Source organism: Amblyomma americanum, chromosome 1 (genome assembly GCF_052857255.1).
Source record: "Amblyomma americanum isolate KBUSLIRL-KWMA chromosome 1, ASM5285725v1, whole genome shotgun sequence".
Taxonomy (NCBI): domain Eukaryota; kingdom Metazoa; phylum Arthropoda; class Arachnida; order Ixodida; family Ixodidae; genus Amblyomma; species Amblyomma americanum.
In genome coordinates this window covers 554,824,321-554,849,276 of record NC_135497.1, presented here as the reverse complement: position 1 = coordinate 554,849,276, position 24,956 = coordinate 554,824,321, and the positions used below count along the sequence as shown (strand labels likewise).

At 46.7% G+C, this 24,956-nt stretch overlaps 2 protein-coding genes and 1 pseudogene across 3 annotated transcripts in view; all 3 read right to left on the bottom strand.

Annotated features, from left to right (window-relative positions):
- Positions 1–1,140: 1,140 nt before the first annotated feature.
- Positions 1,141–2,642, bottom strand: LOC144116349 (uncharacterized). Its single transcript, XM_077651095.1, has 3 exons — positions 2,286–2,642; positions 1,994–2,173; positions 1,141–1,910 (listed from the first exon to the last, which is right to left on the bottom strand). Exons 1-3 carry the CDS (start codon positions 2,508–2,510, stop codon positions 1,632–1,634), a joined length of 684 nt encoding a protein of 227 aa, XP_077507221.1. The 5' UTR covers positions 2,511–2,642; the 3' UTR covers positions 1,141–1,631.
- A 7,255-nt stretch (positions 2,643–9,897) lies between these two features.
- LOC144129875 (uncharacterized) lies at positions 9,898–17,092 on the bottom strand (annotated as a pseudogene). Its single transcript, XR_013313928.1, has 2 exons — positions 16,931–17,092; positions 9,898–16,221 (listed from the first exon to the last, which is right to left on the bottom strand). The product of XR_013313928.1 is annotated as an uncharacterized LOC144129875 (transcript).
- Positions 17,093–20,883: 3,791 nt separating this feature from the next.
- Positions 20,884–24,956, bottom strand: part of LOC144129866 (uncharacterized) — a 45,233-nt gene continuing 41,160 nt past the window's right edge. Inside the window, exon 8 of the mRNA XM_077663931.1 lies at positions 20,884–21,078. The gene's annotated coding sequence lies outside the window, so the exon portion shown is untranslated. The remainder of the gene's footprint in view (positions 21,079–24,956) is intronic.

The following is a 24,956-nucleotide window of genomic DNA, read 5'->3' as shown; positions in this document are numbered from 1 at the left end:
CGACCTATGCAAACAATAACAAAGACGAAACACGCTACAAGAGCACCACTAGCTGCATATCTGCATATCGCGCGCACACGTGCGACTGATTTTCGCTGACGATCGGCCGCTCCCGCTGTATTCAATTAGCTGTGTCGCCAGATCGTCTGTCGCGAGGCGCTTTCGCTGTGCCCGCATGACCGCTTGTCTTGACCTTCCAGGGGAATTGCGCGTTGCTCGCGCGCGGCTTAGCCCGAAGCCGGTAAACCGGCTGGCCACCGCCACATCTGGACCTGGTTTGACTCAAATTGGTCTCAGCCGCGCGCCGCGTCTTGTTCGGTTCGGGCGCGAACAATACGCGAGATTCAAAGCGCTCGGGGGGCACTTGACCCCAAGGGCGCTCCTTTTCAGCACCACCCCGCCGTCGCCCGCCTCCGATTGAACAGGCGGGGGGTTCAAAGGGGAGCTGCCGCGGAGAGGCCGGGCAGCTCGTCCTAATGACAGCGCAGAACATGCGTCACTGACAGCCCCCTTCCTTTCGCCGTCTTGTCCATCGTGCGTCGCGCCGAGCCCGACAAAGAAAAGGCCGTCACCCCTCACCCCCCCTTCCCCTTCTGGATCGGGGGGCGGAAATTCCGCAAATAGTTTCCCAGAGGCATCCTGTTTTTTTTTTTTTTCATGGGGTCAAGGAAGGTGGCCCAAACAGTGTGAGGCAACGTTCTCTGTTCATTCTAGAGAAGCAAGCTTACACTGCAAAATTAAACCTTGTCTTTCTCTTCCAAATGCAATTAACTAGGAGTCCTGTACAAAACCATTTCAGGTTATGTGGGCACCCCCAACCTTTTTTATTTCCGTGTAACTCCAGCACTTCACCTTCGTCATTGTAGCCGCTATTGTTCAAGTACCATGCAACATCTTGTTATTAGCACTTGCTAATTCATGCCTTCTGCAGGGTTTAAAGGACCTTTTTAATTGGAAAAGAGAGCATGTGCACAGGGTGGAAAGCGCGTGATCTGCCAGGAAACACTAAAGCGGCCCCGAGAAGGGATCTTTATTAAGGATGCCAGCCATCTTGGGCCTCTCCACTTGGCAACGACGACAAAGCGTGTGCGGTCCCTATGGTTAGGCCCCAGCTGTGGAAGCCATCCTCGGACACGACCATGACCTTCGACATCTGATGTTTTTATTTAAAAACACAGGGACCAAAGTCGTGCTGTATGCAGTGCAATCGCCATGTGGTTCCATAATCATCCATTTAGCCCGGCTCTTTGGACGGATTCAGGAAACGACTGAAAAGAACAAAAGTAACGAGCAAACAAAGGTGCGCTGCATAAAAGTTAGAACGTAAAGAAACGAAGGCACGCTGCGCTAATGCTGTAGCGAGGTCTAACATGTAAAATTTCGCGGCTGGCGTCGATTTCTACAAAGCGCGAGTAGTGCCTACGGAAATAAACAAAGGCGCACTGGAGATGGGTAAGTCTGTATACAAGCACGAGTTTTTGTCTCTACCAGCGATTTACTAGCTCACACCGCGCGATTTTGATGTCTGGCGTCGATTTCGACAGAGAGGGAATACGGGCACGAAACGGGACGCTCGCGATCTGCCAGGAAACAATGAGGTGGCCCTAAAAAGGGCCGTTTGCAGGAGCACTTCAACCGCGACCTGCAACGGCGTGGCGGCGCGGTGAGCAGTAGGCCCAGCAGTGGTCCGTCTTGTGCCATTTGGCTCCGCACCGACGACACCGGTGCACGACGTACACCTCCCCTGGTCTTGCCCTTGAAGCCGACGCTATCCCTGGTCCGTAGATCTTGACGAGGGCCGCGACGATAATCTTTGACATCTGGTCGATGCCCCGGTCTCTCGCCACGTGATATCGGTCTGCGGCAAACAAGGACAGCATCGGCTTGCCAGAAGCATCCAGGAAACGATGCTGCAAAAAAAGTTACGTTACAAGCGCCGCAATTTGGTGAGTTCTGCTCGAGAAAACTTGCGAAAATGTTGTTCAACCCTTACCTCGGGGTTGAGAATGTGCACGCCCGACAAGCGCTTCAGCGTGGCTGACAGACGGCGGTTCAGCTGGCGACGCCGGCGGTCCTCAAATTGCGCCTTACGTGGCTCATCGAAATGGCGTGGCAAGACTTTGAAGGCCAGCACGACACTGGCCACGTTCTGCTGCAGCAGCAAAACGAGGTCCTGGAATGCGCAAGACATGTAGGTAAGCGGTACAGCACTTCATGAAGCGAAATTTGAGATAAAATGCCTACCTTTATGTGGCTGGAAGCAAAATTTGAGATAAAATGCCTACCTTTATGTGGCTGGCGATTTCTCGCGGGTCATCCCCTCTGTCGAGATCGTTGCCGCCAACATATAGGACAACAAAATCGGCGTGCCGAAAGCATGTCTCTCGAATCATTTCAGCTAGGCTGATTGCGTCGTGGCCGCTAAAGCTGAAAGTGCATGTTCTCACTAACGGCGTGCACAGAAATTTCAGCTGGCTGTCGCCGACGAGCGCACCACGCAAAAAAGCCATACCTGGACAGCTCCCGAAACGCGCCCGCCGCCGCCTAGGTTCACGAAGCGAATGCCCGCGCACCACGCAAGCACGGCGGACGGCCGGACCTAGCGATTCCCTAGGACGTCTAGGGACAGGCCGAGAGAGGCGCGGCGACCCCACATCCGGTTGAGAACGAGGGAGAAGCAGAAAAACGTCACGGAGAAGCGCATCCCATCGACCAATCAGCGTTTCCAGCCCACCTGCACCCAAACGCTTCTGTCAGCTCCACCCCAACAACCGCCAGCCAAATGCACGCATGTTGACACATGCGCCTCACATCGAGCCTCAATTCGTGCCGAAAGGTTACTTTGTGCAATGAACAAAAAGCAATCCTCGAACAAGGCGGACGATTGATTTTGTTATAACGACCTTAGTATTCTAGAACACAATAATTTTGGTCCACCATGTTTGTTTAGATTTATCGGATTCTTGCGACTTGAATTGATTTGAATCTTTAATCCAGTATTGCATTTAACCAAAAAGTAATGCCTGCTAGTGATTGCAAACGTTAAACTACAATTTTAAACACTTTAGAAGCTACTTATACACTTTATTCCTATTTTTATTCATTGCAAAAGAAAAGACCGGCTTAAAAGCCAAAACTTGCCAAAGCCGATCGCGAGCCGCGCTGTATACAGTGGCTAGAATTGGGAAGTGTGACGACCGCGCCCGTTCGCGCGTGGCGCCTTGAGAGGAAACCACCAGATGGCGCTGACGCTCGTTCACACGTCAGCTCCAGCAGCCGCCGCCGCAGCCGCCAGCCCTGCATGCGCAGTCTAAAACGCGATAACGCTAAAAGAATGCTTCGTAACATATATTTTCTTTGGAACATGGCGGGAAACAGCAATAGAGTAGTCACGTTAACCCACTGGCAATTCCAAGGTGCGAAGTTAATCCAACTGAGCGCGCTTTGAAGGTTGGCGGAAGCTTGCTTTGCCCGATTTTCTCCCGCTCACGCGTTACAGAACGCAAAACAGAAAATTCCTCGGTGTTCTCTGAAGTAAGCATTTTATTTATTGAGCGCTTATCAGAAATACAAGTTAACTTTGAAAAGTTTCTCACAAACAGTTCAAAATACAATTCTCAGGCTTCGATGCTCGCTAAGTGACGCGCCTAAGCTTCAAGTGCTTTTTCTTTTCACGAGAAGACGCTCTCTCCTTGTTGAGGGCTTTCGTGTAGAAGTGCAGACGAGTGACTAGAAAGAACTTTTTGATCTGGTTGCTAAGGCTGGGGCCGTGTTGTGCACAGCCCAGTGTGACATTGTTGTTTTGGAGGCAGGAAACGAGCTCGTCCAAGCTGTCACTGCGGAGCTCGTTATAACTGAACCACATCGTAAAAGTGGTCTCGAGGGCATCGACAAATGCGAATAGCTCTTCCGAAGGGTAAATGAGGCCCCCATTGTCACAGAACTTGGTGAACATGGCCAGCTGTTCATTGGCGTCATCAGCGGAAACAAGCAGCTTATCACTGCATTCCTTGCACCCAGTTTTCAGAATTGTCTTGCGGGCAACATACCCTGCCATGAAAAATACCAGCCGTGAGTCGCTCATCTTCTCAGGGTACTCATGGTCAGAAAGCTTTAAGGACTTCTTTACAATCTGAGAAGCTTCAATCTTCCCACCTTCCAGCAATGCATCCAGTTCTTGATTTGAATCTTCACTACTAAGGAGAAACTTCAGATCTCCCCCTTCACAGTTTCCGCTGCTCGGCGCTTTAACCAAATCGTAGAAACTTAGACAGTTCACGGTGAGCAAGAACTGCGCAGCAGTGGGATGGTCGTTGCAGCCAGAAAATTGTCTTATTATTCCAAACAATTTCTCTAGGCAGTCTTGGCTCAGTCGGCACGTCAGCAGGTACTTAAAGCCAAGTTTCTCATGAAGATACCTCATTAGATCAAGCGTACCTTGAAGGGTGACTCTTAGCCCCTCGGCAGTGCTTGCTGAAAGGAATCCTGCTGGTGAAGTTTTTGCATGAACCTCCCACCTGTTTAGATAGTTTAGTACATCCTTGATGTGCTTCTCAGCTGTAGAGTCGGGTTTTAATCCTTCAGATGGTATGCGTGCTGTCATGGCCTTTATAAGCTTCCACATCAGCAAAACAAAGGCTTCCGTTGGTGCGGGATCACCCCATTGCTCCTTAATTTGCTTCTGGTAGAAGAACAGGCCACGAAGCACTTGCGGACTGAAAAGATGAAAAGCAAAGTTCACTTTCATCTTCTCAAAGTTGTTCGGGTTCACGTGAGCAGCAGTGATTTTTGGCATCACTTTGAGAGTAAGCGCACACTTATCCTCGTTGTGTGCTGCTCTGATATGTTCAATATATACGGAACCTTCAGGTGTTTTATACCTTGCTTTGAGAAGGCCGTTTCGAACGCATTTTACCAAATGCGGAAAATCAGAAATGAAGAAGAGGCGTCTTGCTGCGTCAACAGGGTGTGGTGTAGATGGCCTGATGAACGTCGAGGAGCCGGAAATCCCAAAAAGACGCCACATTGAACGGTTCCATGATGCTCCATCCGCCGTGATATAATCCACCTTCAACCCAGCCTTTTCAGCAAGTAAAACCGCTTCTATCAAAATTTTTGACAAAAGCGGAGCCTTTACGTTGCCCCGGGAAGCAAAGACTCCTAGTATCTGGTGCCAGGAACCAGTGAGAGGCTGAAACATAATAATGAGACCGTGATCGCAGAGAAGATGTCTGTCGTTTTCCAAAGTGAATTTTCCCAAGTCAACCAGACCTTCCACTTTCCCTCCTGTGCAAACGTTCAAGCATTCCGTCAGCTTCATTTCGTCCACGATGAGGCCGCCGTGACACTTGAATGCATCCATAGATTTAGTTCTCTTTGCGATCCCCGTGATTATAGCAGGGTTAAATCCGAACCCACTTCTGTACTTGCGCATGTGGACCTTTAAGCAGCTTCTGCTTGGGAGAATGAGTATGCCTTCCCGCCTGATATGCTCATAGAGCCTCGGGCTTTTCATTCTCATTATTATACATTCTAGCAACCAGTCCTGGTTGTAGTGCATGCCTTTTGTTGATTTGCGGCGAGCGGCTTGATAACATTGCATAACAGCAAGTCTTTGCTTTGGTGGAAGCGTTTTCAACCGGTCTGCGAGGACGCCCTCTTCGAGTTCTGCACTTTGACTCTTCAGCTTCTCAATAGTTTGAGTGCAAAGTGCTACCTTGACTTTTAATCGACGGGTGGCTTGGGCTTGTGCTCTTCTACGCTTTGAAGTTCGGGCTACTCCAGTCGGACTGCACCGTTTTCTTGATCTTTGGTTAAGAAGAGCTTTCCGTAAATGCTTGCACTGAATACATGGTTTGCCTTCAGTGGTGATGCCCTGGCATTTCTGGCTCGATATGGCCGTATCTGAAAGAACAATCTTCTTATTGCCAAGCACGAATGGAAATTCGTGTATAGTGCCTGCACCCGGACAAATGCTCATGGCGTCCACTCTTTCGAGGAGCGATGCAGGGTCTTCACACGCGACATTCTTTTGCTGCACTCCTTTGACAAAAACATCATGCGTCACACTGCCCCCTTGTCCTGAAAACAAAACTAGCTTTTCTGCGAACAAGATGCGCTTATCCACTGCAGTCCGACACACGCTGTAAGCCACAGTCAGAGGCGAAACACTTAACGTATGCTTTCCCCATGCAGCTGACGGCAGGGCCAAGTCCTCAAATAAAACTGAGCTGGAGAGGCTTTCGGTCTCAACACTCACTGGTGAAAGCTCGTCTCCTGCACTCTTCTTGCTAGGTGGAGCTGAAAGTGGAGTCCTCGCTGGGCGTTTCCTGCTTGTAGGCAACTTCTTTGACAGGTAATGCGGGAGATTAGGAAACTGTGTAGGCACAGCTCCCGGAAGCAAGAGAGGCCTACCCCTGTCAATCCGGACAATTTCACCGTTCACGATGTGTTCAAAGTGGCGGGATATATACCTCTCGTCGAAGTGTAGCTCGCACACGGCGGAGTTTTCTTCGAGTTCCTTGTCAGCACGTGGAATAGCTCGCCGCCACTGCGCCAACACAGCCTGGTCCTTCGGAACCCCGAACAAAGACAGTTTCTTTTTACACGACTTGTAGCCTGTAGTACATCCTGGCACAAAACAATGACTCTGTTTACGAGGCATGAGTACGCATAGAGACTTCTCTGTTGCTGTAACACAAAAAGAAACGAGCGCGACTTCCGACAGCGGTCAGCGGCGGACGGCGTGCAGAAGAGACGGCGCGACTCGGATCGGCCAACGTATAAGCGACAGCGCGCGCCCCCTCGCGGCTCCTCTCCGAAGGCTTCAACGCGCCCCGTAGGCGCTGCATGCCGCTCATCACACTTACTGTAGCTGTAGTAAACAAGAAATATGGCCGGCGTTCTTTCTGGTTGTGTGCTTGCGAGCTCATTTTCCGATTTTTTTTCGTCGTCAAGCGCTGTTCGCAGTGTGACTCTTCAGATCGATGAATAAGTATCTCGTGCATCTGTTTTCGGCAAAGAACATTCGACAGGAAGAGAAAGGAGCAATTTTCCATTAAGCGTCGTTGTACTCTGACGTTGGGCAGTGGGATATATCTTGTGACAGTTGTTACCGAAGGGAAGCAAATGTGTGAAAATGCGCCTAGGGTGGTCAAGTTATACCGGCGATTGAAAAAAAGCTTGGAAGTTAGAAAAAGTTTCCCTGCGTCGCATCGTCTTACGCCCGTGCACCCAGCCTCTCGACCGAACTCGACTGACTCGGTCTTTGCGCACGACGTCGTGATCTTGAACCGGAAAAGGTATGCGCACTACGCGACCTTAGCGCCCTCAGCGGCGGTGGCGGCGCGTGCTCGACGAAGACTGTTCGGTTTCGGCTGCCGGCTGTCGAGCCCGTGCCCCACTCCCCGTGCCCCCTACTCCGGCGCCAAACATGGCTCACAGACGGTCGCGGAGACTTTCTCGTCGCAGTCACGTTACTCAAATCGGCAGCCGGACGGCTCGGCGTTGTGTGCCGCTACCCATGCTGGCTAACATAATTAAATAGCTTTGCTGAGAGTTAACCTGAACTGCTACATTTAATTGTGGTTTTAAATTAAAACTTTAAAGCCAGTATAAAACTTTGTTTGCGTGCGCTATCTCCACTTAATTTTGCGTATTAAAGAAATCCAGTGCTTCACACACAAGGTGGCGCCACATCACGGCACACCGACGAAGGTAATCTGGCAATCTGCAGACTGCTAGAGGCAGTCGATCGATCGCGGGTGCGGTCAGCGCCATGATGCTCGCCCGCTTCCTTGTGCACATCGAATTTTCCTTTGCAAACATATTCGGCCGCAGCAGCAGCGGACTTACGAAATTTCGCCGGATACATGCAAATTGAGTTTGGACCCGCCGGGCACGTACAGGAGTTTCGGTTACGACTTATTATGCCACACACTGCACTTTTACTTAATGGAAATAAATTATTATTGTTCCTTCTAATAAATTGTCGGACAATTGTAGTTCTACTTTACCACTGTTTCCTCGCATGCCTATGCTTTTTCATTGTGAACTACTAGAACTTATGAGACAGTCTTCAAAACTTAAGTAGCAGTACTTCACACGGCTCCACGATTTCAGGTAGGCAGCCACTTCGCCGATCAGAGAATGTAGCACTGCTAGAAAAACAGTTATAAGCTGCTGTCGTACAGTCTATGACTGGTGTTAAATGTGATAAGGAGCACCAACCTAAGATCGAGTTCCTAACCTAAGCGCGAGTCAGCCCGACGACGATTAGGGTTTACTGTTTTAAGGCGTGTCAGTTCTGATTCTGAGCAATACGGCACGAGCACGGAGTTGTGTTTTTCAGCGCAACTGTCACGAATCTCGCTGCCAGCAATTCGGGTACCCCCGTAAAAGCGGAAAAGAATTGCCACCGCACATCGCTTTATTTACAGATTGCAACGCCAGCAGCAGCTCACGACGCCGCGCCAAGCAGTAGTACGTCCGGCCGCCGATTTGAGCAGTCGCGGCGGCCGGCGGCCCAGCCGAACATGAGCGCGCGCCGCCGCTGCCGCCACCGCCGCTGAGGGCGCTAAGGTCGCGTCGTGTGCGTACCTTTTCCGGTTGAAGATCACGACGTCGTGCGCACAGACCGAGTCAACTCGACTGGAATGTGCGAAACGCCATGAAAGGTGAGCCCATTTGTCTGAAGCGCTCGAGCGGTGCTCTACGAAGGAAAGAAAGCGAATTTTTAGAACAGGTACGGAATTTCAGAAATAATCGCGCTCAAGTACAGCCCGATAGGAATGCAGCCCCGTGCAGGAACAAGCACTTCATCCTTACGCTGCGTAAAATTTTCCTTCATTCGCTCTGCACGCCACCGCTCGAGAGTTCGACAAACGTGCTCACCTCGGTGTACGTGAAAAGATCACCACGACTGTTTTCGCTGTTGTTTTGTAATTTTCCGTATATGTATATTGTGTGTCGTGTTTGTCGCTTCGGAAGCAGCCCTCTCGTGCAATAAATGATTTTTCGTTGGACCTATTGCTACTTATTTTTGTTCTTAATGATAACAGTGGCCTACCGACTTCCTGCTGCAAAAAGCAAGCAGAAACCGCTTGAATAACCTGGGTATGCACGGTACCCTGCGACGGTCCGAGAAATGTCCGTACGTCCGCGTTCGGACGTCCGTCGGATCGACTACACGTTCCGCGGTCTTGCATCGGATCGTCCGACGGACGTCCGGTGGTTGACTTTGGGTAAAAAATTGGTGTTCCGACTGGCATCCGAAAGTCCGAAGCGGGATGATCGTCGGACTTCCGTCTGACGTCAATGGCCGTTTGGGATGTTACATTGTAAGCACACAATTTTTTTCAGCAACACTTTGCCTCAAACACATAAAAAAACGCGAATATGACAAGCAACAAGATTGAACTCCCAGCTACCACTATCACTGATGTGCACACTAATGCAGCAGTGTACCAGCTCTGTTTACTCGATACTTCATACTGAATGCACATCTTAAAATGTTTAGGGACCTTTGGTTTTGGTTAAAACCCGATTTTACCAAGTTCTTGCACCATGAACAAATTTTTTAAAACGTAGTTTAAACCCACTTTCTACCCGAAAATGTCTCTTCCAGAGAACATACAGCAGAAAAAAAATTAGGGGTTCATTATGTGCACATATGAAAGCACCTCGAGAACGTACATTTTCCAGTACACAAAGCTGAAGACACCGGGCAAAAATGGGTTCAATGTAATGTTTATGCTTATGACGAGATTTCTTAGATGACTGTTGTCTGCAAATGCGGGCCCCAAAATTTTACACTTCTTGCAAACATGGCAAAATGCAGCATAGAAAAGTCCTTGGTGGAAGACGTCTCAAAAAAAATGAGCCCAATGCAATATGAAAAGGCAGCGAAGCTTGTCAATCAGTGCAATGCATGAAGGCAGTCTACATGTGCGTCCCTGGATGCTTACAAACGAGGCAAGAGTTTAATGGAAGAGTGCAGCTTTTATTTAAATTCTTGTTTACAAAGTGCCCTTAAGTAAATATAACAGAAGTGCTCACTTCTTGTGGCTTTTCACATGCCTCTCTAGATTCCCCTTTTGTGCAAAAGCCTCGGGGCATAGGTTGCACTGGTATGGCCTCTCGCCTGTGTGGGTGCGAATGTGTGTCACCATATTCATCTTCCGGGTGAAGCTCTTGCTGCAATGAGGACACTGGAATGGCTTCTCGCCTGTGTGGGTGCGAATGTGTGTCACCATATCGAACTTCAGGTTGAAGCTCTTGCTGCAATGAGGGCACTGGAATCGCTTGTCACCTGTGTGGGTGCGAATGTGTTTCGCCAGATTGGACTGATCGGTGAAGTTCTTGCTGCAATGAGTGCACTGGAATGGTTTCTCGCCTGTGTGGATACGAATATGGCTGATCATATTAGCATTCGTGATGAAGCCCTTGCTGCAATGAGTGCACTGGAATGGCTTCTCGCCTGTGTGGACACGAATATGGCTGATCAGATGGGCCTTCCTGATGAAGCTCTTGCTGCAATGCATGCACTTAAATCGTCTCTCGCCTGCATGGGCATGAAGGTGATCCACCAGCTGCTGCTTCCTAGTAAAGGTCTTGTTGCAAAGTTTACACTGGAAAGGGCGTGCCTCGGTGTGTGTTATTAGGTGGGTCTTGAAGTTGCCGTGAACCGCTGTGGAATCACCACACTCAGGGCGCTCGAACCGTTGCTGGCCCGCTTGCGATTTCTTTGGAGTGCTTGCACTCCCAGTGCCGACCGAGCCTGCACAATGTTTAAAACCATGTTTTCTAAACAGGGATACATTTTACTGATTTGGTTGGGAGCACTTTAGAAGCTAGACAAATCAATGATGGAGGTCTTTCAAGCAGGTGTTCTAATATTTGACAAAAATGATACCATAGTCAATGTATGAAAGCCAGACCATAAACAAACCTTCTGTTTTGAAGTCAGCATGTAGTTCACATGAGCATTAACTGTCACAGAATATTATAGCAAAAAGATAGGTGACTGCAACGCAATATTTTCAACCCCTGCAAAATTTCCGATGACTACTGTTCACACGCATACACACAAAAGAAATGAATACGGCAGAATATGCCGTACTTCCTCTAAAATCTTTATCTTGAAGTAACAATATGTATTGTAATCACATGGACCAGAAGGAAAAAAAAATTGAAAGGTAGGGCCAACAAATCATAGGGAGCAAAACAGCAAGCACTGGAAGATAAAGAATAATACAGTAAGCAAATAACTCAAGGAAAAGGTTTGATAACTGATGACAGATCATGTCTTGAAGCCTAATTTGCCCATAATTCAAAAGCTGAACACTGCGCACAAAAGCACACTTATAATAACAAGAAACTCCAGTATTCATAGTTCAGGACATATCAAGTAAACACTGCATACATGATATAATTAACCTTTCAAAATGCTCGTTCAGGTATCCTCTCTATAAAGTTACTAAAGAACTGTGAGCACACATAAGGTTTGGTTTATGGCTTATGGGGGTTTAAATTCCCAAAGCGACTCAGGCTATGAGGGACGCCGCAGTGAAGGTCTCCAGAAATTTCGACCACCTGGGGTTCTTTAACGTGCACTGACATCGCACAGTACACGGGCCTCTAGAATTTCGCCTCCATCGAAATTCGACCGCCGTGGCCGGGATATTACCCGCGCCTTTCGGGCCAGCAGCCGAGCGCCGTAACCACTCAGCCACTGCGGCGGCTCTGAGCACACATAAGGAAATACCAAAGAAATCAATACATTGTGTGGCCCAGGTTTTGAAATACAGGCAGAAAATCTGTCGCACTGTCTGCGATGATGTCACGCACAAGCACTGTGGTTGCATGAAAATGATAAAGAAAAATGCATCCCAAGTTATTTAAAAAAACAGTGGCGGTACAGCTTCTGGAAACATAAAAGTGCATTTTCAATTTTTTTGTTTTTGAGCTATAAGACTGCGAAAGGATGAGCCAGAAACTATAAGGCTTCCTTTACCTCCCATAGCTTCACAGTGGAAGGAAGCGCCACAATTTGAAATTTGCTGCAGTCGTGAAAGTAAAGCCAATTGTGCTCGTTTTTCGACCACTTGGCATGTTTACATTCAGTTTCTACTAATTTTGCATCTATATTCGGCGCTGGTATTGTTGGAACCGAAAGAAAAAGGCCTGCACATAATAAAAAGCAAAAACTAAAAATACTATTTTTCGAAAAAAATTTCCGTTTTTCTCCCCTGCCCATCACCTTACAACACCAGTTAATGAAGCAAGATACTGAAGCCTTGGAGATCGCCGCTGACACATGTCATGCCCCTTAATTGCCGCTGCTGTAAAGCCACTCCGATCCTTCAGCCTCGCAACACTGTCTTTACTTTCTTCACATCTCCAAAGAACAGGCAAGACCTCATAGGTGCGGTGCTGTGGTGACAGTGTACCCATACGATTCTAATAAACAGTAGTGGAACCAATACACATTCGAATTAATGGGCTGTTTTATATGTAGACTTCAATGGAGCACAAATGAATTAAGTCATACAGTTTGAATTAGTAAAGTCTTGAGCTTTTCCTGTATGAGGTTCCATTGGGCAAAACACATAAAGGACAAGCCACGAGCACTATGTGTGGTAATACATAAAATCGGAAAGTTGGCAAATCCTCGTGTAAAACCTTAAGTGCAAAATGAAACTGGCTTAGCTTTTTACAATGATGAGCAAACATGCAAATACACATGACAACAAATAACACTCTTGAACACACTGCGCTGCAGTGAAAAATGAAGCAAGTAACGATTGCGTGGCCGAAAATAATTCACAGACTAGTAGTGCAGACCGCCATTTCATCGACTATGCCACAAAGGCTTACAATCTGAAAAAAAAGAAGGAAAAAGGTCATTTTGTATCACAGGCCAAGTGTTCCGTTCATTACTAGTTATGCACTTTTGTTTTAGGTTTCACCCACAAACACAAAGAGAATTGTGACAAGGTCATACAGTGCTATGGAAACAAAAAAATGCATCAGCAAGGAACAAAGGAATTAATTCTGAGATTTTCATAGGAATTGGAACACGTGATAAATCAGGATAATGAAAGAAACTGGATCATTGCAGTGCTTGTTGATCAGTTCAGACACCAGGGCTGTGTAGACCAGCCCCAAGGCACTGGATCTATCTGAAAACTGCCCTTACAAGCAAATAATCTTATGCATGCCACTACAAGTTGAATACAAGTGACTAAACTAATCACTCCTTTGGCCCTTAAGGTGACAATTAAGACAAAGTTAATCTACCACTCCCATATGTGTAACAGGTAACAGCTGAGGTAAGAATCAGAGCACTTTTTGGAGCAGAAAAATTCAAAACTGGAGCAGGGCACTTGGAAAGAAAACTCATTTTGAGCACCGAAGTCCACATTTGGAGCAGATGACGGGGGGAAAAAATCTTCAATTTGGGGAGCACCAGCACTGTAACAGGAAAGAAAGCTTACTCTTAAAACAAAAAATGAAGAGATGTAAATATTAAAGCAGTTATTTAACATAAACTCTAGCAATGCGAGGAAGCTACAAACCATAATAAGTTTTTTTTTTTTTCAGGTTCCATGCATAAAACTAAGTTCAGTACAAATGTTTTAGTTTCAGTGGGAAAAATCCTGCAAATCTGTGACCAATGAATTCTGCAGAAACCCACACGCCTGAGGTCAATTTGTGCAAACCTGCAAAACAGGTTAATCCAAAGCTTAGAATATTATAGAAACAAGCATGAGACAAAAATATAGGACAAGGTTGGTATAAAAACTGCACATTTATATGCACTTGAAGACAATTATGACTGAAGGACCTGACTAGACTAGACTACAAATGTCTACGTCAGACTAGATTTGACCATGACAAGATACTTGACAAAACCAAGCCACTTTTGCACAACTAAAACCTCACTAGCAGCGTGCATATATCTAGTACTGATGTCATTAAGATAACATTAATGCTTTGCCTTCTTGGATATTAGCTTCTCCAGTTCATTAAGTGCCTGCTCAAGCTTGTATTTCCTGTTGTTGAAAGCATGCGGCCACTTTCTGCCTTTTTCGTCTTTTTGCTTGATGCCCGAGTTGATCATTTCCTCGGCACTAGAGAAAAATGCCTTGCTGCTCACCACTTGGTCTTCCATTTATCTTTTCTTGTGCTTCAAGAGTAGGCTGCTTCGAGGTAACATCCTCCATTGTCTTCAGTTTGCCTGTTTTGTTCGGCACTCATCCTTTTTGCGTATATCACTCGAGACTGCTTCACACTCCTCCAAAGGTCAAGGCTGAGAGAAACCTTGCTTGCGTCACCATCATATAGCAGATGGAATCTTTTAACATGGCGCGTTCCATTAATAATAGCAATGCTCAGAGTGCTCCGTCCATCTGGGAGGTACTTGTTTTCGCTGAAGCCTCGTTCTAGGTTGGCACTGCCGTGGAGTGAAGAAAAAGTGCTTTTAAAGGGGCTATCTCTGTCCACCTGCTAGTCTTCAGGTGAAATAAACTTGCCTCGCAGTAATCCATGTTTTCTTCTATGTGCAGGGAGCCGTTGTCATCATCACACTTCAGCATGTGCCATTCATCGACAGACGACACCTCATCATCAGCGAAAACTCGAGGCAGCTACCCCTAAATATAATGCAAGGACCGCACCTCTTGCTCAGAATTTTCATACTGTAAAGAAAGAACCCTTGCATGCATGATCACATTGTCAGTCAGATGGAGCATCCGAAGCATTGCCTTTGAACAATCAAGGTAAAATCGCGGAGTTCCAAGGCTGAAAATTTTTTTCTCTGCGAAGTACAAGCCTTCCATTGCTTTCTCAGTGCCAAAGCCAATTTTTGGGTGCCCCTTCCAGATGGATGCATTGTCCAGGTTGAGTTTGGTCAGGTCTTCTCCACTCTTATTACAGAACATATCACTTCGTAAAACACGGCTCAAAACTCGGTGCACTAATGCCAGATTCTCAACATGAAGGACATGTCGGAGTGGCTGCTGCCTTTGAAAAAAGTTCCGCAACCGACTCAGGAGCTCTGCAGAATCTTTTAGAAACAACACTTTTGCGTAAAGGGTCTTGCTGCTAAAAGCTGAGGCAAGCGTGTTGTGTTGGATCTGGGCATCTGGTCGCTGTCTACCAGTGTTGTTCTCTAAAAAAAAGGAGAGAGAAGGATTTCAGTGCAATGAACTGTGCTTGCATATGGGCTAGAGAGTTCTGTAATGTCAGGCAGCAGTTAGAGACACGTCTGAGAAAAACTTGAGGCGCTAGTCCCAGTATTTCTAGGAGTTCCTTCAGGCCCTCTGTACACATAGGATTAAAGTAGGATGAATAGTAGACATTCCTCACAAGTTCCTCAACATCAGAGGAAAACAAATCTAAGCCCTTTGAAAATGCATTGTGCACTCAACATCGACAAGATTTGGGTTATTTTGCTTAAGTTTCAACTTCACACTCTTCATGATGTTGGGGCGGTCACTGAAGAAGCAAAGTAGCCCTTCTTTTGGTAGCTCCATTCGAGCATCCTCTATGCGGTCTACAGTTAAATCTCCACTGTCACTACCGAGGTTAAAAGGGTTGAAGTGTACAACTACAACCTGTTGCACACTCTCAGAGAAATATCTAACCACGTCTGCTGCACATGCTGCTCCGGTTTTGGTGTTTTATCAATCAAAGGAAAAAAGATTTGCACGACACAACTGTCTCGCAATTTTCGATTTGAAGTCAGGCCCCAGACCATCTGAGATGACATAGGAAAGCTTTGCCCTTACAAAGGTGAAATTCTTTGCCACATCCCTGTCAGGAAACATCTTTCTATAAATGAAAGTTGCTGTGTCGCCCCACGAGTAGGGAATGCCCTTTGAAACAACTGACATTGCAAATATGGCTAAGGTTCGCACACTTGATCCTGCAAAGAGGCATGTGGCTTCCCTGCAAAAAATCTATTGTAGTTTGTATAGTCTTGGGCGCTAGAAGTACACCGTTTGAATCTTGCTTCTTTGCTGCTGCCTCCAGGTGTTTTTTCATGTTTGCATGGCGCTTGACAGCAGAAGGACCATGTTGAGCACAGGAAATTTTAACATTGCGTAGAATGCAAAAAGCATGTGTGTCTTTGACGCCTGGCCTGCACCAAAGGCTGACCACATCCTTGCTGTAGTCCACTTCATTCAGCACTGAGGTGCTGTAATTTTGTGCACTACCCTGCAAAGAATAAAATTACCAAGAAAAGGTCAAAAGCCAGTAATTTCGCTACTAATACAACTTAACTATAGTCAAGGACTGATTTTTTTCGGGATCCAATGAGACCGCTGGTCCCGTCGTGTTTGACTCTCTTTTGTCCCCGTATTTCGCGCCGTTTTCTTTGTGAATCATGAACCAACTAGCCCAAACTAGAGTTCTCCTTCAGGTTATACTGGCGCCAATGCGATAGCCTTAACTGGTGCACCTGCTGCACAATCCGACGAAGCAAACGTGATTCTATCGACGAGACAACACAGTAACAACGTCTCGTCAAATGAATGGCGCAACAGAGTACCGGCAACTTCGAGGAGCCACATGAAAGACATGCGACACGTGCATTGAATGAAGCATGTGCGGCGCCTACAACACGATTGTATCAGTAAAAAATACGACCCACTAATTCATGCAGCGTCTGTTCTGCCGCTTCAACTAGAGCAGTGCAAACGACGACACCGTCCATTTTCCTAGCCGATATACCCGCTCAAATGGACGCCGTCAGTGTTCGCAGCACCTGTCAAATGCCCAATGTCTCTGTCGAACAAGCTGCTATCACTGACGTTTTGTGAACGAAGCTTCTGCTTTAAATGGACTCATCTTTGCCCATCTTGAATGCCCATGCACAGGAGGGCTTACAGCCGGCGGGGAAAATCCGACCAAAACAATCTCTTACCACGCACAACAACGCATGTGCCTCCTTTGTTAAGCGACTGGATTGACATCCGATGAAAACTGGGCCGGCGTTATTTCGACCAGGTGAAAATAACGGAAAGCCAAGCCAAATCGTTATTCCGACCTGTTCGGTCGTAATAACGGAAGCGTTATTTTCACCCATGGATTATAGATTGGCTTGGCGTCATTTGTGATTTGTGGATCGCGGTCGTGCGGGCGCGGGCGTTTTGGATCGCTTGCTTGTTTGGTCGGCCTCTGGATGCTCTGGACGTGTGGTGAGGCACATTCGTTGTGAAAGGACGCTTGTGTGGTTTGTGTGCTCGCACTTGTGTAGTGCATGTGCCTTCGAAGGCGCTCCAGAAAAATGAGTCTTTTCGAAGCTTTCTCAGGAAAATCTTGTCGTAATTGACCGTATGAAAATACGCTTTCATTTCGCGTAATTTATGGGTTGTTCGAGTGGCCATATGCGCGCTCATCCGTTCCGAGCTTTCGTCTTGATTTGCGCAGAGTATAGGCAAGTTAGTAATGTGAATTCTTTACAACGTGTGGCAATGGTCAGAAATAGGATCAGGCACGGTGATTCTGCAGTCCCCGAGGCATCCGTCGGTCGAAGCGAGCAGCGGTCCCATACGTACAGGGTCGTCCACCCTGAACACGCGAGTGCGTGGCTGCACTCTCTGGAGGGCCACTGCGTCCGACACGGCCATTCATCGCAGTCGAGTGGCGCAGAAGTTGGACCTGGGCGTGGCGCTTCGCGTCATCTGCCACTTCGCTTCAATGCGCGGCCGTGTCGGACGCAGTGGCCCTCCACAGAGCGCAACCAAGCGCTCGCGTTACGACAAGAGAAGAAGGCTGCTAGTGGCACGTCGACAGGACCAGATGGTATTCCGATTATGTAAAGAAGTTAGGACCAAAATCCAAGCAAACATTAATAGAGTTAGTGAACAAAATGATAGTGGATGAATGGCGATCAAGCAGAATGAACTTGATATATAGGGGACAAAGCTGACATAAGCAAATACCGTCCCATAACAGTGAAGTGTGTGGTTTATAAAGTGGTGATGCAGATTATAAAGGACAGACTGCAGGCTTGGATGGAGAACGAGGGGGTGCTAGGGGAGCTACACAATGAGTTCCGGAAACAGAGGAAGTTGGAGCTAGGACAGTGTTTTCATTAACACATTATATAGAGATTGCTGAAAAGGAACACAGGTCTCTATGGCTAGCATTTCTGGATATCAGGCGAGCCTACGGCAACGTTATTCAAGATGATTTGTGGGAAACACTGGGCACATCTTATGGCGATCAAGTAGAATGAACACGATAGATAAGGGAAAGGGGGACAAAGCTGACATAAGCAAATACCGTCCTCCAGAAACGCACTGCTTCGAGTCTCGGTTAGCCTGAGCAGCTGCCTGTGGAAGGTATTTAGCAATGAAGAGGGAGCATGCCTAGAGCGTGCGAAGATGCGGTACGCGCGCGCTTCTTCGCTGTTATCGCGGTGGCCGCATTAAAAATCCCATAGAATCATCGCTGTATTGGAATCTAGAAATTCTCTATTTTAAGGTGCAGGCGACAAGAATAAAGTGGATGGCAGAAACAAAATTGTCGGAGCGAACCCACGCAAGCGCATTTCGTACAGCGCTGTTTGTGCAGTCTGCCGCGGCATAGTTTCGTTTTTGTGCTGTCGTTCGCGCTAGCGTCGCAGCGTCGATGTAACTGTGCCAACAGACGCACAAAAAATCACATGGTCTGTAAGTGTGCTGGTGTTGGTCTGGGTGCTTCCAGAAGTCGCCGAACGCAGCGGCGAACAAGTGCCTATATAGAGTACGTGTATAGTATCGCTTTTTCTGGCCGGCGTCGCCATTACGCGCGCATTGAACGAATTACGGGACGGTATAAACTACCATCGTGAGATGACTTTTGCGACGTACGACAAGGGAATTATGCAACAATTGCATTATGTAACAGATATAGGCGATCGAGTTTCAGTTGTAGGGGCTTCTGTGGCAGCTGGACTACCTGGCTCATGTGAAAAAAAACGTACCGGGAAAAACGCACCAACCGCGAACGTAGCAGCGGGTTCTACTAGATGTTTGTTTTGCAAAGGGAAAAATTAATCCTGCCTCTTTTCATTGCGAGGGCTAGAAGCGCCAGATGCGGAATTCCATCTCATATCGATATCACCGTTTCGCTGTGCCGCATGCAAGCACTATGATCAGTACGTTTAGTGGTAAAACCTTTTATGCGCGATCCTTCCTCAAACACACACTCACACAGTGAATTCTCGTTGTTTTGTGCTCGCTTTTATAGCTCAAAGTTTCGGTCAATCTATTGGAAGTGAATTAAGAGCACCAAGAGTGAACGCGTGTGTGTGGCGGTGGTTTTGTAGCCGTGCTCCCTTTGAGCAGTCTTATATATAAATTTGTCGCTATAATAAAATTTTGAGATTTTCGACAAGTCTTTTGAAGATGAAGACAATATATCCAACGATCATTACGTTTAGGGACAAATTGTGCGCACACCATGGGTGGGAAATATATATATGGCCACGTACCAACGGTCAGGCATTCGACACCTCGATACTCCTAACTATTAAGTGACCAAAAATTTGTTCAAACTATGCTGATTAGAAACAAAGGGTAAGAAGACCGAAAAATAGTTCTTTACGCAAAGTTCGGAATAAAGAGAGCCCGACCAGAGGGGTTGGTACGTGTCTTTTCATTCTTATGCGACCGCTCATCAGCAATGTCAGCGGCGCCTCATAGCTTCCACTCGATAGGCCCCGCATACGCTAAGATAAACTGGTCCCACGTCGTGGCAGAAACAGGAACGCAGCTGGAGAAACTGCACTTCGAAAGCACCGTGTGACAGGGGTAGTAGACGAGTGGTTCTCCACGATGGCCGTATGCAGCACGCTGCATTGCCATGCTTCATCGATCAGGACAGGTAAGCTGTACGGGAGCGAAGTGCCAGTTTGTAAATACCGCCGGTTTGAATTAAGCGATTTCCCTGTCTGTCTACAGTACACACCTTACATACCCCTCTGGCAATGGCCCTCTGCAGCCGAGAAAAGAAAAAAATTAATCTGACATTAACAGGTGATGCGAATTCACTCAGCCACCTAGCTCAGACCACTGTTCTGCTTGAGGAAATATAGGTCACAACAGTAAGAGAAGATTATAAATCAAATTTAGCGAATATTTAGGGCCTCTTGTTAGCAAAGCCTGATATTACCCAGTTTGTGCACCCGAAACATAAATCGCGAAAACCATAGTAACCGCAATTCCTGCTCAAAAAGTGCCTTCAAGAGAAATGTAATTTTCCAGTGCAACAGTCTCAAGCTACCTTATAAAAACTGGCAGATGTCTTGAACCTGAAGGCAATGGATAAACTGGCCATGTGATGGTTTCCATGTCATGTAGCATGGCATGAATTACCGAGGAAGGCATCGTTTTCTTTATGCTCTTTTACAGTGCAGTTTCGGGTAATGCGAATTTCAAAAACTGCCAGCAAGAGCCCAGCGCTACAGAATCCGCCTTGTTTGCAGCGAGATGCAATCGCAGTAGCACTGCTAGGACTGTTATCGTGCCTTTGTAAAATGCCTACAAAGAACATTCAATTCAAAGGGCCTCAATTACAATGTTCAGTGGACTTCAGCACCCGTTTAGCAGTTGTCTCAAAGCAGTATGTTGGCGGAATTTTTTTTTTTTTTTCATTAGCTTTGTGGAGCATTTTCTGCTGCAATGGCATAAACAGCAAGGCAATATGCGGTTCTGCAGCAACACTTCAGACCGTGATGTGACACACGGCAAGCACTTACCTCAAAGATGAGTAGGTTGCTCAGAGGAAACAATGTGGTGGCTGGGTATGGCCTTAAAAAAACGGCTTTGTAACACGGTTTTTCTATATGGCCAACGAAGTTGTTACTCATTTATTCATACGCTTCATCAATTACTGACAAGGCGTGTCAGTAGGAACACTTTATTTGGCAAGGAAGTCCTGGCCGACGTGGGCCTAATGCGACTGCCTGTAGGCCAAGGTGCAGACTTGTGGGCACAATCTAGAGCCAGTAGCCTGGAACGGGGAATAGGTGCCTTGGACCAGAGAATGCCGCGCCATGCAAGGTCGGCTGCTGCAGTCTCTCCACTAGTGTCAGTCATACACAGGGTTGGATGCCATGAAAAGAGAAAAAAGTATGCAAGCTCAGAACAATAAAATGCAACTAATAAACCACTAAGAGAAACCCACAAATAAATACACAAAAAATGGAATGCATATGAGGAAAAAAGATAAGGACATCTCCCAACAGGCTACAGCAGCAGCCCACGCACTCCTGTAGTGGCTTTGCGTATGGACATTAGAAAGATAATTAAAAAAGAATAAAGGAACATTGTTCAAGATGTGCCAGCGAAACCACACACAAAAAGAAGTGTGTACAAGGCAGAGACCAAGAATGAATAAAAACAGTCAAGACAAACAATGAAAGGGTTTCTGAAAGGCTTCTGACGCTGGCACACAGGAGGTCACAAGCTCCATATGCTAAACCCAAAACCTTAAAGGGGCGGAGACATCAAATTTTTGGTTGGAGTGTTCTTAGTTTCAAACATTGCATACTCCCACCCGGTGCGTGATACGTGCTCCGCAATTTAAATATGAACATTAAAAATATTACCGCATTATTTATACTGAGCGATTTCGGTTTCTGAGTGTCGGGGTGCATTATGACGTCACTCCCGAGGAAGAGCAGCAACCCTGGTCATGTGGGCTCCAAAAGTAGTGACACAGGGACCGCTGCATCGTCTGCTCTCGTACACATGCTGTGCATATCAGGGGCTTTCGAAATGCCGGCCAGTGCTGTGATATGCTTTATTTTCGAGTAGTTCAAATTATAAAACATCTGAAATTACAATACAAACATGTTTCCACAAAATGCAGTGATGAAAAGAAACATTCCACACAAATATTTCATTCCTCTTCATAATTTATCGCATCCTAAAGCTTATTGAGTGTCTCAATGAATGAGGGAAAATCATGTAGAATGGTACAATTAGCCTGAGCCATAACTGTGTTCAGGAAAAAACATGACAGCTTGACTTTGTAAGCTGCCGAGCGACAATCTTTCGGCTTTTCATTTCTCAGCCTTTTGGCGAAGATCATAGCACCGAAGCGAGACCTTGTGGTAGAGCATCCGCCTCACATTCGGGAGGTGCTGTGTTCGATTCCCAGTGCCGCCGGGTGCCCACCGGTTTTAATATTTCCCCGCCATGGTGCTCGGCTCATCTTGGGTGAGATGCTTGGGAGAAGGGTCTTCGACCAAACCGTTGCCTTGATGGATCAGAGATAAGTTCCGCCGTCAAGCAAGCCTAAATCCACCTCGTGTGGTAGAAGCCCATCATTTTTTTTTAACCCGTCATGCACACCTGCTGATGCATGTGAGCCAGCCACGACAGTAGCAATCAAATACCGCCGCACTTTGCTCGAAGGGGGTTCGTGAGCGGAGAGTGCTTACGGCACATCTATCTTGAGGCTAGAGAAGTGAACGTTGTGAGTTTTGTAACTTGCACAAGGCGAGAGTTTTGTACTGCGGGTTTTAACCACGTGGAGACGTTTTTGTGCCCGCATTTGACGGGAATTTTGAGGCGCAGTCTATCCTTCCCACGCAGTGCAGCCCTGGAGAGCCGAGCACTAGGCCGGGGGACCGCCTGTTCCTATTGGATTAATTGGCTGGTGGACCGGAGGCCGCGGGAATCGTACCCACGACCTCCCGTAGCCGAGGCGAGCACGAGGCCGCGGCTGCGGTGGAGATGCTCGTCACAGTTCAGACACTGAAAAGGCGTATGACATGATGTGGCATTGTTGAGAAACATTAATGACACAAAAATCGATGAACAGCAGCTTAAGCTACAACAAGAGTGAGAGCATTAACAAGACGACCTCTTCCACACTTTCTTGTGACACCTCCAGCTGTGGAATGCTGCCCCAGATGCAGCATTCTTGACGGGACATGGCCCAATTAACTCTCGTGTATGGGTTTCACCACACTGGAATCCCTGGCCGTAACGGACCCACAGATGCTGGCACATTTCAACTAGGAATCTGTGCTGAAATTTCAGCAGCTGTTTTCCTTCTCACTGGACGGAAAGTGCCTGACTGATCCGGATTCTTAGATTCGGAACTTTGTTAAAATTATGCTCACAAGTTTTTGCTTTCTTTTAATGGTTCATAAGAGTGGTGGCCATATGTGCTGACATTACATGTGCTTTCACAACAGAAACAAAACTCTACTTTAAGAAAATTCTGAAAAATTTCTAAACGGAACACTCTGCATGCTTTCAGGGACTCCATACACTGTTCATTGTACTGCAAAAGAATATTTCAGGCTTTCAAGAAGGAACTTTTGAACAAGAGGGCTGACAAAGGTTGGTTTGCTCATCACTGCGAAGCACTGCCTTTTACTGCCTTTCCAATGAAGGCACACACTGGCATCCCTTTCGATAGCAGCAATGCCACAGGACAAGCATCAAGCATTTCCACAAAAAGTAACAGCTTTTTACGACCTCGTCATCGCAGCTCGAACCGCAGAGAAACTATCCTCTGTTTGTTTGTTTCTGCAATAGCCTACAAGATTGACGAGGCCTGACAGCAAGATTTACAGATCGATTTTGATGCCACATTGGGGTGGCGTGGCACCTCGCATCAGTATACTGAAAGCGCATGAATTCTGCACATTCCTATGACTACGACTTATTCCACAGAAAATACTTTTGAACGTAGCTGTGTCTATTCACATGCACCAGACCAAACTTAATGAGGAGTGTGGCAACCTGTACAGAACCAACTAGTATATAAATGCTCACTTAATTGAAGACAAGAAAAAGACAGCTAAAACAGACAGAATCGTCTTTTCTGGGGCTAGTTGGTTTTTCATTCTGTAGGTGTTTGCAGCGCACACGAAACACGGACGGACAGAAAAGGGAACGAAACACAGCGCTGACTTTCAACTGAGCTTTATTGGAAAAATAAGCGACTTTTATACAAAAATTTTTAACATGCGACTCAGAAGATGTCAAAACGTCCTACTACATGTGCCATCTAAAATCACTGATACTCTAGATAAAAACCCTGAAAAAACACGAATGGAAAACACTGAAAGACACGTGCCGCCTAAACCACCTAAAGGGTGTCATGATCAATAACGGTGAAGGAACAACATTCGAAAAAACTACCAAAAAACTATGATACCAAAATGCAAAAGCAGGGTGAAGCTGTATATCGGCTCCCGTTGTCACAAAAAAATAAAAGATAAAAGAAAATACATTGACAAAAACAGGGCTGAAACGGTATAAAACACATTAACTAAAACAGCATAAGACCCATTATTTAAAGAGTGTTGAAATTTACAGGTGCGCACCTGCGGCCTGCAAGAATCCAAGTTCTTTATCCAGGAGTACTAAGGACACAGCGCTGACGCACATGTCCCCTTTCTGTTGGATGGCTTTTGCCTCGATAATCTCCCTCGTGGTCTGATCACTGCTTCTAACTAAAATCGTAGTGTCCTGGAACCGTGGTATGCACTTATTGCATTCGCTGCAGTGTACAGCGAGATTTCCTTCTCGTATGTTTCTCTTGCGCAGATTGTCATAATTATTGTTGTGTTCTCGGAGTCGGTCGTTAAGGCATCGGCCCGATTGTCCTATATAGACATTCCCGCAGCTTAACGGAATCTGATACACCACACCCTTGGTACAAGGTACAAACGGAGACCAGTGTTTTTTTTTTTGGAGCACTGCACACGTGGTCTACCACACGTCTGAGTAAGCTTACAAAGCTTTGACAGCTTTTCCGGGGCTGAAAACAATACTATCAACTTCACTTTTTTGCCTATTCGTTTCAAATTGTGGGAGATGCTGTGCAAATAGGGTACTACAACCAGGTTTCGTTTTTGTTGACTCTCAGCCGAAGCTTTCATACTTCCTTTGCTTTTACTCTTCACTTCCCTATAGATTCTTTCAGCCACCGAGATG